The sequence below is a fragment of the Sus scrofa genome, chromosome 9 (genome assembly GCF_054392235.1).
Source record: "Sus scrofa isolate SSC_HxYL_T2T_F1_AM1 chromosome 9, Sscrofa_HxYL_maternal_Yorkshire_Landrace_v2.0, whole genome shotgun sequence".
NCBI classification, from domain to species: domain Eukaryota; kingdom Metazoa; phylum Chordata; class Mammalia; order Artiodactyla; family Suidae; genus Sus; species Sus scrofa.
In genome coordinates, this window is record NC_139391.1 from 107,321,413 (window position 1) to 107,337,419 (window position 16,007).

The 16,007-nt window shown below is 34.2% G+C and overlaps 1 protein-coding gene and 2 long non-coding RNA genes across 9 annotated transcripts in view; 2 read left to right on the plus strand and 1 right to left on the minus strand.

Annotated features, from left to right (window-relative positions):
* LOC102167692 (uncharacterized) overlaps nt 1-16,007 on the plus strand; it is a 121,284-nt gene that overhangs the window by 73,492 nt on the left and 31,785 nt on the right. The gene's annotated exons all lie outside the window — the stretch shown is intronic.
* The window catches only part of PTPN12 (protein tyrosine phosphatase non-receptor type 12), an 83,075-nt gene that overhangs the window by 27,960 nt on the left and 39,108 nt on the right, over nt 1-16,007 (minus strand). For all 4 annotated transcript variants that reach the window (XM_021102555.2, XM_021102553.2, XM_084977429.1 and 1 more), the window contains exons 4-8: nt 14,642-14,737; nt 13,345-13,383; nt 8,851-8,922; nt 4,361-4,420; nt 3,548-3,690 (exon numbers count right to left, since the gene is read on the minus strand). In XM_021102555.2, the coding sequence (XP_020958214.1) occupies nt 3,548-3,690; nt 4,361-4,420; nt 8,851-8,922; nt 13,345-13,383; nt 14,642-14,737 (410 nt within the window). The remainder of the gene's footprint in view (nt 1-3,547; nt 3,691-4,360; nt 4,421-8,850; nt 8,923-13,344; nt 13,384-14,641; nt 14,738-16,007) is intronic.
* LOC146400065 (uncharacterized) lies at nt 1,211-7,744 on the plus strand. Its single transcript, XR_014816104.1, has 2 exons — nt 1,211-2,941; nt 3,361-7,744. It is a non-coding gene; the product is annotated as an uncharacterized LOC146400065 (long non-coding RNA).

A 16,007-nucleotide genomic window follows, 5' to 3' on the forward strand; every position in this document is an offset into this window, starting at 1 on the left:
CAATCTGCAAAATCTATAGGAAAGATGAAGAAGGCTACAAGCCCTAGAAACCAGTTTGAACACCAGCAGTGATTTCACCAAAGAAACAAAGGCTGCTAATGCTCTCTAATATCCTAAAGAACTAACAGAACCTGGAGAAAGTAAACACCACAGATTTGTTATTTTAAAACATGACAAAAATACTTTAAGGCAACTGATTTTCAACTAGAGGGAGATATATGCTCCTAAGGGATTGAGAATCACTATGTAATTAAAGATATTACTGACATCACCTTAGTAATTTTAGACAGAAAAAAAGTTGGGCAGCACTTTAGGGCATATTTTGAAAACTTTAGAAATATCAGTAGTTTGTTAAACATGTAATCTAAGAAAGTACATTATAAAGTACATTGTAAGCAACATAGGATTTTTATGAAGCTCTTAACGATAAACATCAATATTAATTTTTAACCACTTGATATATTTTCAGTTCTGCACATCAAAACATTTCTAGAATTTTAGAGTTAAGAGTCACTAGGGTTAAATGATATATATTTAAATCTGATGGTTAAAATGGGATACTACAGAGACAGACAAGTGGATCAGTCAAACACAACAGAAAATTCAGAAACAGGTAAGTATTTGGTGAATTCTTCAATTAAAGAGGAAAGATAGGAGTTCCCAACATGATGCAGCAGAAACAAATCCAACTAGGAACCAGGAGACTGCAGGTTTGATCCCTGGCCTCGCTCAGTGGGTTAAGGATCTGGCATTGCCATGAGCTGTGGTGTAGGTCACAGATGCGGCTCGGATCTGGGGTTGCTGTGGCTGTGGTGTAGGCCGAAAGCTGTAGCCCTGATTAGACCCCTAGACTGGGAACCTCCATATGCCATGGTTACAGCCCAATATAAAAAAAAAAAAAGGGAGAAGGAGATATACCATTTAATAAATGGTACAGGAAAAGTGAAAGCAAACGTTAAATTCTTACCTTCATCATAAAAATATTCCAGATGGATTAAAAATGTAATGTTTACAAACTGTGCAGTTTTATGCACTAGTGTTAGGGAAAGACTTTCTAAGCATAGCTCAATGGACAGAAATCATAAATGAAGGTAGTCACAACTCTTACTACATAATATTTTAAAAATAATTTATGTGTGGCAAAACATAGGCAGAATAAAAACCATGACTTACAACATGACTACAAGTTAACATCGTCAATATATAATGTATAATTATTAAGAGATGAAAATAATTGGTAACATATACAAACAAGCAATTCACAAAAGAATATAAATGAAGAAAAATATGGCTTGCCTGTCACACTGACACTGAAACCAAAAGGAAACAATATTCGGGAAAGTATGGGGAAATGGGCACTCCGACTAATGAGCAGTAGTAGGCTTAATTATGAGCATCAACTTTATGGATAACAAATTTTAAAATATGTATTAAATTACAAAAAAGTTCGTATCTTCTGACTTAGAAATCTCACTTTTGGATATCTATTCTAATGAATTACTGATGTGCTCAAAGCTTTCACCAAAAAACTGCCCACAGGACACTTAAATTGTTGTTTAAAATAGCTGGAAATAGGAGTTCCTATTGTGGCGCAGCAGAAACAAATCTGACTAGGAACTACAAGATTGCAGGTTCGATCCCTGGCTTTGCTTAGTGGGTTACCAATCCACCGCTGCCATGAGCTATGGTATAGGCTAGTGGCTACAGCTCCAATTAAACCCCTAGCCGGGGAACTTCCACATGCCATGGGTGCGGCCCTAAAAAAGACTAAATTAATAAATAAATAAATAAATAATAAAATAGCTGAAAACAAATGGGATAATATGATATGCCAAGAATGGAGGTTAAATATAAAACACAGTGCAGTCATAATGAACTGCATAAGAATATTTATATGACTTATTTAGATGTACATAATGTATCAAATGGGGAAATATTCTTTAAAAAATACTATACACACATTGAAAGGACATATACTAAAGTATTAAAATCAGTCATCTTGGGAGTTCCTGTTGTGCCCTAGCAAGTTAGGAACCCAACTAGTATCCATGAGGATATAGGTTCGATCCCTGGCCCCATTCAGGGGGTAAAGATCCGGCATTGCTGTGAGCTGTGACAAAGGTCAAAAATGCAGCTAGATCTGGCTTTGCAGTGGCTGTGGCCCTCAGGTGCAGCTCTGATTTGATCCCTGGACTGGGAATTTCCATATGCCACAGGTGTAGCCCTAAAAAAAAAGGCAGAAAAAAAAAAGTCATCTCTAGTGGGATCTGAATGACTCCGTTTATGTATGTGTTTTCTAAGTCACTTTAGTTACATTATTTTGGTTGTTAAAAAATATTAAATGATATAGTTATCTTTTAAAGGAAAATCTTCCTATCATACTGGATTTATCAACTATATACACTGACTAGACAATATTGATAAAACAATTTCTTTATCTTTTGATTCTACAAGATCTTTTTCTTTTTAACCAGTTAACTACTTAATTAAAAAGTCAACTAACCACTGAATTAACTACAGAAAACATTTTTTAATTAACCAGGTTTTTACTGATTCCCACATCTCAATAAGCAAGTCACCTCTCCGGCCCATAAATAAAAAGCAGCCCTTTCACTTCACTAATATAGACATCACAATCCAACCAACTGGCTAAGAAAACTATCTTTGGTGTTACATCTTCACTAATATCTTTTAACTATTTAATTAACCAGTAAATTGAAGTCTAAGACATTCATTTACTTTTTGCAACAAATGCGAATGCAGACATGTCACTTAAAAAGATAGATTGCAGTTTTATGAAGCATTATGGTATTTTTTTTTTCCTTTGGCTTTTTAGGGCCACACCTGTGGCATATGGAAGTTCCCTGGCTAGGGGTCTAATCGGAGCTACAGCAGCTGGCCTACCCTGCAGCCACAGCCCCGCCAGATCTGAGCTGCGTCTGTGACCTACACCACAGCTCACGGCAATGCTGGATCCTTAACCCACTGGGTGAGGCCAAGGATCGAACCCGCACCCTCAAATATACTAGTCAGATTCATTTCCACAGCACCACAATTTTAAGTCTTCTAGAAGAATCTAATATAAAATAAAAATTAAGAGAAGAAAAATTGCCCCAGGATTCAAAGCTTTTATTATTTGGAAATCCATATAATGATCTAAGAAATTCCTTAGATAGGAAACAGGTTTCAAAATACCAAATATTACCCATATTATAATGTCACCTCTATTCCAAATTATTACAATATTTAGGGGAGTTCCCGTCATGGCACAGTGGTTAACGAATCCGACTAGGAACCATGAGGTTGCGGGTTCGGTCCCTGCCCTTGCTCAGTGGGTTAAGGATCCGGCGTTGCCGTGAGCTGTGGTGTAGGTCGAAGACGCGGCTCGGATCCTCCGTTGCTGTGGCTCTGGCGTAGGCTGGTGGCTACAGCTCTGATTCGACCCCTAGCCTGGGAACCTCCATATGCCACGGGAGCGGCCCAAGAAATGGCAAAAAGACAAAAAGACAAAAAAAAAAAAAAAAAAATTTAGAAGATTCTTTTGTACCTGCAATGAATACAAATAGGCACATCTTCATGTTCCTGGTATTTCCTCATTAAGCTTATCATATCCAGAATAGAGTCAAATGATGAGGGAACATCATGGTCTGGCCAGTTGACATAATGAAATTGATAAAGCCTACGAGATTCCTTCAAGAATAGAAATTCAATAATTATGAAAACACAGGTGCAAATTCTAAAGCATATAGAAAAGCTGTACATCTCACCTTACTGCCATTTCTAAGATATGTATACTGTATTTAGCACCTTAAAAAAACAAACAAACAAACAAACAAAAAAGATAGCCTACATTTATAGACTACTTATCACATACCAAGTATTGATCTAAGGGCTTCACATGTAACAATTTACTTAATCCCCATTTAACACCACGGGGACGGTATCATTAATACTATCCTCATTTTATGGGTAAGGAAATTGAGACAGAAAGAGTAATTTGCAAACTGTTTCAAAGCAAGTGGCAGATGAGGGATCTAAAAGCTGGCAGTCTTACCTCCAAAACTTGTACTTTAACTATTACACTACATATACTATTTAATTAGTCTAGAGTATTAAATGGATGAGCAATACACCATAAGCACTGTTAGAATCTATTGTAATTAGAAGGCTAATAGAATATTTATTACTTTAATTGATAAACATAAGGCTCAAGATACTAAATAATGTATTATATCTGATTTTCATTGTTTTATATAACTAAAAAAACAAATCTCCTTAACTATGTAAGATAGTATACTATTTATATATCTTCTCTTTAAAAACTATCCTTAGAAATAACCTCTCATTGGAAAATACTTACATTCTGAAATTCAAGTAATAGTGTCCTAATGAAGTAGTCAGTTCTTGCCTGTTCAGCTTCCTAAGTAAAGAGAAACACTTGTTATTAAGAACATAAAACAAAAACATACACACCAAAACAAACAATAACCTCATATTTAAAGTTCACAATATAAAATTAACCTTTAAAATTCCAGGTGTGCCTGATAATTATAAAAACAACCATTCTGAAAGTCATCAATTTGTTTATCTAAGTTCTACTTGGAACTTTTTTTTTTAAGCAGAAGTATCTGTTAATCAATTACTTAGCTAGGAGTCTATCATCTAATAAAATATCTGCAAAGTAACAGCCATCCCCAGAATCATGTAACAGATTATCACCTACACACAAAATGTCACTTCTTAGGACCTATAAACATCTTCAACCATTTTATCTTTCCATAAAGCCTTATTAAAATTCAACTATGAATTAACTGGATGCCAACTGGGGAAGGAAAAGGATGCATTCGGAAAATCCCAAATTATCATTCTGATTGATGACAACATAACCATGTTAAAAGTCTCTTACTGTCATCTGTTAATGTATTGGAATGAAGCCTCTGTATCAGTTTCTCACTAAGCAAACTATTCTCTTTGCCTTTTTAATTAAAATTACAAATAGTCTACACAGTGATTGTCAAGAGCAATAAGGTATGCTGCTTTATTAATAAAAAATTCAGTATTACTCCTTTAATTTTTTTAAACTATAGTAGTTTATTTTGAACTTTTTAAATAATAAAAAGGGGAAAGTATGTTTTTATATTCATCGAATTGGAGTATGGATGAAAACATTGGACTTAACCTTTCCTCACCTATAAAAGGTGAGATAGAGATTTTTGTTTTTGTGGGCTTTATTATAAAGTCTGTTTGCTCAACTTTGCTGTTGTTTTCACAAATATGTAAATTAATGGATGTGGTTGTACTCCACTAAAACTTTACTCACAGAACAGGTAGTGGGCTAGACAAACCCAAGGATATTGTGCTGATAATTTGGTCTGAGTGGATATATGCAGCAACATACTTCTCAGCTCCTGCTGGCCAGTCCCCTACCTTTCACCAACACTTTCCCCCACTTCTCATCCTTAAACTGAGAGAGCTCCTGACTAGTGTCCTCTCTCAGTCTCAAACACTCTGACTGCCAAGTAGAGTCAAGTCACTTACTTCGGTTATTTTTAATAACTTGCTTTCTATTTACAAATTTGGTTTTTGGGAGTTCCTATTGTGGCTTAATGGAAATGAATCTGACTAGCATCCATGAGGACGCAGGTTTGATCCCTGGCCTCACTCAGTGGGTTAAGGATGAGCTGTGGTGTAGGTCACAGACACCACTTAGATATGGCGTTTTTGTGGCTGTGGTCAGGCTGGTAGCTACAGCTCTGATTTGACCCCAGCCTGGGAACCTCTGTATGCCTTGGGCGTGGCCCTAAAAAAAAAAAAAAGATTTTTGCTTTTATCAGTGATAACAAATACTGACTTGTCTGAAACAACAAGACAATTACTTCCCATTTTGAAACCCTGAAAGAAAAATTTTGCTTCTCAGCATACATCAGTCCCAACATTGACAAATCAAACCAGCTGTTACTAATCAAATCAAACTTATTAAGAGGACTTTTTTTTTTTAATTAAAAAAAATATTATGGCCACACTCGCGGCACATAGAAGTTCCTGGGCCAGGGACTGAATCTGAGCTGCAGCTGCAACCTACACTACAGCTGTGGCAATACCGGAGGACTTCTTAAAATTACCTTTTAGCGCAATTAAAAAGTCAACCAGGAGTTCCCATCATGGCTCAGTGGTAACAAACCTGACTAGTATCCATGAGGATGCGAGTTCGATTCCTGGCCTTTCTCAGTGGGTTAAGGATCTGGTGTTGCTGTGAGCTGTGGTGTAGGTTGCAGATGCAGCTCAAATTTGGCATTGCTGTGGCTGTGGAGTAGGCCAGCGGCTACAGCTCCAATTCGACCCCTAGCCTGGGAACTTCCGTATGCTGCAGCTAAAAAGTAAAAGAAAAAAACCCAACAAAAAAGCCAATTCATCTTTTTCCAAACTATAAACTATTGCTTACTTTTTCTATTCAGTTGTTTACTATTCCTGATCCCCAACTGTTCAAAAATTTCAAGTTGTTTTGTTGTTTACTATTATAAGCACTATATGTTGTCACTTGAATTGTGACATTCAGTATAATTATCTTATTACATTTAAATTTACAAATGTTCAACACAACCACACTGCACAGAACTAGGCTTCCTGGACTAAGAACTTAATATTGTAGAACACTTTCTGAATTGGTAAGGCAGAAGGTGTTTCCTCACAGAAATACAATATAGTTATGTATTAGTTTTTATTCATTCCAAATAATATGAAATGTTTTATGATTTTTAAAATTTTTATATTTAATCAACAAACAATTAATTATAACCAGGATTTTAGAGTACTGACTGCATATTAAATCCAGGCAGTTTACTATGAATTACAGTTAACATTACAAAAATGAGACTGCATTTAAAAGGAGTCTGTGTAACACAATTTTAGTCCTTTTCTACATCAACCTAGAAAACACTAAATTTAGGATACACATCAGGAATTCAGGGGACATAAGTACAAATAAATCATACAGTTAGATTTCTTGAATTAACCAATGAAAAATAAAATTATAGAAATTATATCTCATTTAACTATGGAAAACAAGGTCAAAAACAAGCAATTCTGAAATGGGGAATGTGAAGATCAATTTTATATGTAACGTGGCTGGGCCATGGTGTGCTCAGAGACTTGGTCATAGATTATTCTTGATATTCCTGAGGGAGTTTTGAGGTGTGATTAACATTTAGATCAGTGGGCTTTGAGTAGACCAGACTGCTCTCTCTAATGTAGCTGCCCCTCATCCAATCAGTTAAGGTATGAATAAAACAAAGGACCAGCCTCCTCCAAGTAAGAGAGAATTTTCTAGAAGACTGCTTTCATCTGTAACACTGGCTCTTCCTGGTTCTACAGCAGAATGTCTTTGGACTAGAGCTGAACATCAGTTTGCCTGGGTCTTTAGTCTGCCCACCTTCAGACTAGAACTGCTGTATTTGCTCTCTTGGGCTCTAGACTCTTGGTCTTCAGACTGAAAATGAGGCATCAACTATTCCTGGGTCTCCAAAATGTCTACCCACTCCTAAAGATTTTGAACTTGCCAGCCTCCATAATCACATGAGCCAATTCCTTAGGCTAAATCCCCCCCCACCGACATCCTATTGCTTCTGTTTCTCTGGAAAACCCTGACTAATATAGGGAAGGTTATTTAATTTCCATGTGTGCTTAAACACGGTCTTTTGAGTTGAATAAATAAGACAATATATTTCTGGCAAGTGATTAAAAAAGATACAATCAGGTGTAACCCAAAGTAAATTGTTGGGTCTATTTCTAAAGCTCTCTTATATATTTTACTTATTTTTTTGTGTTTCTCCTCCTTTGTTTTTGTCTTTTAATTCAATTTCTAAGATTTGTGCTGTTAGTTTTTGTTTGTTTGTTCTTGCTTTTTAGAGCCGTGCCTGAAGCATATGGAAGTTCCCAGGCTAGGAGATAAAGCCGCTGGTTAAAATTGCAGCCACAGCAATACCAGATCCAAGCCACGTCTGCAACCTACACCACAGCCTACGGCAATGGTGGATACCCAACCTACTGAGCGAGATCAGAGATGGAACCTGAATCCTTACGGATACTAGTCAGAATCGTTAACCGCTGAGCCACTACAGGAACCCTCTATGCTATTAGTTTTAGAACTTGAATTTAATTCATTTCCAGAGCTCATTAAATAGATATATATTTTTAAGTTTCATATCATATTTTCTGTCATAAAGGATCAATCTCTTTCAGGATGGACGTTCTCAAACCCATCTTTGTATATAATTATGACAATCATGGAGAGAATAATATAGATACCATCAAAAACTATATCTCAGTCATCAAGGGTCTCTCATTTATTGAATTTATTGAAACTAATACTTTATACCACTTTTCAAATAGATCAAAGCATAGTTATTCAGTTACTCTTATATACATAACACTTATGATCAACTTATATACAAAGACTAACACAGAATTAACAGAATTATTTAATAAGGTTCAAGGAAATTATAAATTTATGAAAAACCATTCTCAAAGCTTCTTAATTTAAAAGTAGTAAGAGAGTGCCCACTGGGTTAAAGGATCAAACATTGCTGCAGCTGTGATGTAGGTCATAGCTGTAGCTCAGATTCAGTCCCCAGCCTGGGAAATTCCACATGCCATGGACATGGCCATAATAAGAAAGAAATAAAAGTAGTATAAAAATAAACACTATTAATGTTGTTTATTATAATTCGGTATAGATTTTTATGGAAACACTGAGTGCTTGCTTGGCTTACATAAAACAATGTTCATACCATATTTTAATTATTTATCAGTCTAGCATGCCCATTTTCTGATTAAATAAAAATAGGTACTTACACAAGAAATTTTAAATGGTGCAAATGTTATAGGGTCTTCTCCATACAAAGGCCAGTAACGCTCACATTTTTTCTGTTGTTCAAAAAAAAAAAAAGTAAATAATCATTAATTTGTTTTACTAGAACTTTTACAAATATCTTGTGTTCAGCTTGTTGTCTTCCCAGAAAACAGAAAAACTAACATTAGTACGCAAAGAGCTAGGAGGACTCAGACTTATCCAACTCTTTTTAAAGGTGAGCTATTGTGTCCTCTCCAAGATTAGTCATAAGAGCCTTATAAGCTCTCTCTTTTCCAACAGACATTATTAAAGTTCTTTTTTCCTTCTAAAAATAATTTTTGTACATATATTATTTCAAAAAGTATCCAAACAATCACACTATACATGTATACGTTTTTCATTGCTAGCTGCTTGGTCTACAGAGTAGACTCCAAAGATCCTCCTCTGGAAAAGAAAAACTGCTTTTTAAAAAAGTACCTGGGGTTTTCAGCTGTGAAAACAGAAAAAATATACTACATTTTATCTTGACTGTGGGTAATGATGGTTGCATGTTTCTAATTTCTACGTGTTTCCATCTTTGTGATAAGATGCTTTAATAAATCTCTTAAATATTTAAAAAAAAAAAAAAAAAGTACCTGGGAGTTTCTGTTAAAAAAAAAAAAAAAAAAAAAAGTACCTGGGAGTTTCTGTTGTAGTGCAGCAGAAACGGATCTAACTAGTATCCATAAGGATTCGGGTTGGATCCCTTGCCTCAGTCAGTGGGTTGGGGATCTGGTGTGCTGTGAGATGTGGTGCAAGTCGCAGACACAGCTCGGATCCCACCATTGCTGCGACTGTGGCTGGCAGCTGCAACTCCAATTTGACTCCTAGCCTGGGAACTTCCATATGCCGCAAGTGCAGCCCTAAAAAAACAAAACAAAACAAAACAAAAAAAACAAAAGTACCTGGCAAAAGGCAGTCCATTTGGTATAAATGGTAGCCAGGCAAGTTTTAATGCTTGTATAATGACAGTCTCTATAATACCTGGCTGAATTCTCATTAAGCATAAAATTTGTGGCATAGTGGAAAGAGTACTCAACTTGGTATCAAAATATTTTTAAAAACTGTGTGGCAAGTAGTTTATTGCAAAGTAAACAGTGAAGTAATTAGAAGCTTAGTTAGACCTAAATGTAAAATCAGTGCTACAAACGCACTGACAAAAATAGTATTTAACAACCTTTATCTCAAGAAATGTAGCAAATGGTCATGTAGCTTTTTAAAAACATATTAACACATATAGGCACACATTTTCAGATTCCTTTTCATTCTAGCTTTTTATAAGATAGAGTATAGTTCCCTGCATTATACAGTAAGTCCTTGTTGTTTACCTATTTTATATATTGTAGTGTGGATATGTTAATCCCAAATGCTTAATTGTATCTCCCCACCCCTCTTATCCCCTTTTGTAACCATAATTTATTTTCTGTCTTTGAGTCTGTTTCTGTTTTGTAAATAAGTTCATTTACATAATTTTGTTAGATTCCACATATAAGTGGTATCATATAATATGTCTTTCTCTGACTTGTTTCACTTAATATGATACCCTCAAGGTCCATCCATGTTGCTGCATTTAAATGCCATTATTTCATTTTTATGGCTGAGAAATATTCCACTATATATGTGTGTGTGTGTGTATGTTTTTCACTCATTCATCTGTCGATAGACATTTGTTATTTCCATCTTCTGGCTATTTTAAATAATGCTGCTAGGAACATCCGGGTGCATGTATCTTTTCAAATTAAGAGTTTTCTCTGGATATATGCCCAAGAGTAGGACTGCTGGGTCATATGGTAACTCTACTTTTAGTTTTTAAGGAAACCTCCATATTGTTCTCCATAGTACACTATTCTTGCTGCACTATTCTTGTAACCAATAAAATTTGTAGCAGCAGTGGAAAGAGCACTCCATTCAGTATCAGAAGAATTTTGTAAGTACCAATTTTACTGTTTTATTGACCTGCAGTTCCTTTACTGTAAAAATGCAAACAATAATCCTTATATGACTGTTTCAAATACTGAATAGGAGTATATTTCTAAAGTTCTACAGATGGTAAAAACACTGTACAAGAATAATACATTATTTAAACTATCCATTTTTTTAAATTTTAAAATATAAAGTGTAATCAGTTTCCCCTCTTATTTTCCCATTTCAACAGGTGAGTAGTAGAATATTCAGTTTTCATTGGTTTCCACTATCAAATCCAATCATTTTAGAAACTTAAGGCAATGAAAGCCTAACTTTATAGAAAATCCAGTGATTCTAAAGCAAGAAATTATGTAATTTTATCAAGATCCAATAAAGTGAAAGCCTTTAAGCAACAATCTAGCATTTAAAATAAAACTTTTGGCAGTGGGGGAGTTCCCATCATGGCTCAGTGGTTAACGAATCCAACTAGGAACCATGAAGTTGCGGTTTGGATCCCTGGCCTCGCTCAGTGGGTTAAGGATCCAGCGTTGCTGTGAGCTCTGATGTAGACTGAAGATGTGGCTCGCATCTGGCGTTGCTGTGGCTCTGGCGAAGGCCAGAGGCTATAGCTCCGATTCGACCCCTAGCCTGGGAACCTCCATATGCCGTGGGTGTGGCCCTAGAAAATACGAAAAGAAAAAAAAAAAAAAAAAAAAAACCCCAAAACTTTTGGCAGTGGGAAATATATCAGTTCTTACTAAATTCTTACAGGTCAAATACAGTAAGTGGATTTATTACTTACAGGCAGGAATTAACTGCTGACAATGCTGCTCTCAGAGCAACAAAGTAGAACTGCCTAGTATGTTAGTTTAGCTTAGAATAAGTACTATTAGTATTTTAGAAGGCTTAAAGCCACAAACCTGATTTCCCAGTAGAAGTTTACAGAAAATGAGAAATTTAAACTTTTTTTTTTCTTTTTAGGGCTACACCACAGCATATGGAAATTCCCAGTCTAGGGGTCAAATCAGGGCCCTAGCTGCCAGCCTACACCACAGGCACAGCAACGCAGGATCTGAGCCATGTCTGCAACTACACCACAGCTCACGGCAACCCCGGGTCCTTAACCCACTGAGTGGGTCCAGGGATTGAACCCGAATCATCATGGTTACTAGTCAGGTTCATCACCGCTAAGCCAGAACAGGAACTCCAATTTAAATTGCTTTGAAGGTTTTTTTCCCTGATCTTATCTAGTAAAGTTTTAACATCTTAAAACAGACAGAAATTAAGTTTATAGGAGATTAATTTAGTAAGAAGTGAAAGCTTATGACTAATATGCCCCTCATTTAGATGAGCAGTAACTGAGGACTTCATTGCTATTTATAATTCAAATATGAACTAATTTCAACTGATACCAAAAATTAAGTTAAACATCATACATGCATAACCTATAGTAATTTATCACTATAAATTTTAAGGTCACATTTTAAGTCAAAATCAATCAAAGTCAAGGTTATCAAATAAATTCATAGCCCTAACCGACAATTTACTACGAACAAAACACTATGAATAAAAGATAGGAAGATGAAATTTAAACTTCCTAATACAATAGATTAATTAATAATAATGGTACTAAAATACATACTGATAATACTTAAACAGATAATTTAATTACTTAACAGTTTCTCAGTTTGTACATTTCTTAATCTTAGACTGCTCATTTTCTGTCCAATATTAATATATCTACTATTGGTAAATGATGTGGTTGGGAGGAATGACAAAAATTACTCGTAAAAGTATGGTTTTCTAGTGACTTATATATCGTAACAGCTCACAAAACTAAAAGATGTACTGTCTTGCTCTATGCAACATGTTCCTTTGATGAAAAAATTTTTTAAATTTCTTTATTAGAGATTAGCTGATTTACGGTGTTAAGCCTCTTGGCTGAAAATTTTAATGAGAATTTTTACAACTTCAAAATGATTTTTACTTTAATAAACCATATTTGTATAAGGAAACTTCAAATCATTACATAATTTGTTTGTCATATTTCTAGAAGGCCACACTCAAGTCTTATTTAGTATTTTTCTATGTAAATATATAATCATCTCCAAAAATTAAGACCTAGGAATTGATGCTGTAGGAGAATTTTAAAACTAGTATTTGTATAGTTTTTAACCAATGTTAAAATTTTTCTTGTCCTTACTTTGGAGATAGCATTACAAAATTATTTAATTCATTTTACCTGCTCAATTTTATTCAGTCCATAAATAGTTTGTACTAAAACACCATTAAATATTTGAAGATTACTAAGTGTACAAAATCTATTAAGTATATCATAAAATGTACTTATAAAATAAAAAAGTTTATGTGCTTAGGGATACTTTGTTCCTTTTGATGAAATACAAACAATGGCAAAGTACAAAAAAAGGAAAGAATTAACTATTTTAACAACTTGAGCTCACAATATAATAAAAGCCCAGAAATACATATCCCTAGAAATGAAGTGATAAAAACACTCCACAATTATTTTAAGTGTGAATAGGTATACATACCCTTCCCATCTCAAATTCACGACAGGCCATTACAATGATCTAAAAAGAAGTGAGGGTGAGATAAGATTAAGAATATATTAGTTAAAGAAAATTTTACTTTTTCAATAAAATACACATTTCTAGAGTTTTTTTTTTTTTTTGAGTAAAGGTATATCTAGTCTATCAAAAAAAGGTAGGTTTGATATTAAAAATAGGAGTTAAAGAAATGATCAAAATCATACCTTCTCGGAGTTCCCATCGTGGCGCAGTGGTTAATGAATCCGACTATGAACCATGAGGTTGCGGGTTCGGTCCCTGCCCTTGCTCAGTGGGTTAAGGATCCGGCGTTGCCATGTACTGTGGTGTAGGTTGCAGACATGGCTCGGATCCCACGTCGCTGTGGCTCTGGCGTAGGCCGGTAGCTACAGCTCTGATTCGACCCCTAGCCTGGGAACCTCCATATGCCACGGGAGCGGCCCAAGAAATAGCAAAAAGACAAAAAAAAAAAAAAAAAAAAATCATACCTTCTAAAGAAGGACTAACTAAATGGCAGCAAATTAAATTTTATGAATCTTATAGATTTGCTTCTGTCTTTTGAAATTATATTAAAATAACACATTTAGGATATTTACCCAATAAAATAGCACTATTAAATATCATAAATATATTTGATAAAATTATCTAAAGATTGAATGTATTTAACTATCTTTTTTTTTTTTCTTTTTAAGGCCACACCTGTGGCATATGGAAGTTCCCAGGCTAGGGGTTGAATAGGATCTGCAGCTGCCGGCCTACACCACAGCAACACCAACACCAGAACTGAGCTGTGTCTGCGACCTACATCACACCACAGCTCATTGTAACACTAGATCCTTAACCCACTGAAGGAGGCCAGGTAACAAACGTGCATCCTCATGGATACTAGTCAAAGTCATTAACTGCTGAGCCACAACAGGAACTCCCCCATCCCAATATTTTTTAATATAATATTTCAAACATACAGCAAACTTATTGTATAGCCACCATCTATACCCTACCATTAATTTCATAATACTTTTTTTCCAATCACATAGCTATCCCTCTACCCATCTATCAATCCTTCTTATTTGGTGGTTGTCTTATTAGTTACTAAAGATAAGATTTGAAATGTTTTTTTATAAATAAAAAAAAAACATTATCACACTCTATTCTTAAAATATTTCAACAAATTTTTCAAAATTTAATGAGAAATCCTAGATATGTTTCTTTTTAGTAAACAGTAGCTGTAAGTATAATATCACTATAGCTAAAAAGTCATATGATTACATGTAATACTTACTACAACATTGTACTCCCATATCATCCTCCAAAAATCTATTACAGTATTTGCTAAAGGTCCTTGGGTTGCCACATATGCTTTTGGTCCATAAACACCCTAAAATAGTTAAAAACAAATTTCATATTCATTATGATAACCAAAAATATTTCCTTGCCTAAATTTTATTAGTAATAGCATTATTTTCACCTAAACTATTTCCAAATGATTTTTCTTTCATAGCATGTAAAAGCATGATAAAATATATTCCTTTCACTTCAGCTTTTGGTGAAATGTTATTACTTTTGTGTATTTATTAGACAGGGTGCACAGAATTTATAATTAATTCTCCTCAGGCTAATTTTAAAATTATTATTTACCTAGGAATTAAAAACAGAAGCCCTAACATCTAGTCAGTAAAACTAACTCTAGAAGAAATATAAAAGCATGCTTTAATTCTAAAAAATAACACTAGAACTACCTACTAGTTCTTTCTTAGCTAGATACTCCCATATCTGCCTTTAATTATTCAACTTAAAGTTTATTAAACACCTCATATATACATTTCTAATAGTTAGCAGAATATACCAAACAAGATAGTGGACTAAAATACTAAACTAGCACATAACTGAATCATACAATGAGTTAGTGTTATTAAGGGCAATTAAAAACTAGAACTCTTAACAAATGTCCTAATAAAAGAATATAAACCTCATTACATCTGAAAGAATGAAGTACCTATGTATTAATTTTCACTTAGCCTATTAGTTTTGGGTTTTGCAATAATTGTAGTAAAACTGACTTTTTGGAAAGAAATTTTATTTGAAACCATAACTATTCATAACTATTAATTTAACATAGATAATATATTAAAATATGTATAAATACCATATATAAAAAACTAAAACCATAAATGAATAAAAACTATTAATAGTTATTTATTTACTTAAGCAGCAGTTTGAATCTGTCTCTCTATTGGTAACTGTGTAAAAACTTGACTGCTTTAGATCAAAGAGTATCCAAAAAAGGTTATCTCTAAAGATTACATTCAATCTTGCATTTTGGCTGTCACTCGAAACCTAGTAAAAACTGCCAAAAGTTTTTAATCTAAATTTATATTCTATAATTTTATATCAGTATTACCCAGTAATTCTAGCCTGAGTAATTTAAGATAAGAAGATTTAGAAATCAGTATTTATAAGCCTTCAGTGTAAAAGAAACAAAAATAGAAAACTTTATATCCACTGACATAAAACTAAGCAAAAATCTTTATCTTCATGAATAAGGAAGCTATAAGGAAAGCATATAAAAATATGTCATGGCTGTGATTTTACTTTTACTTCTTTTGCTGTTGGTATCATGTTTAGGCAATTTAAAAAATTTTAATAAG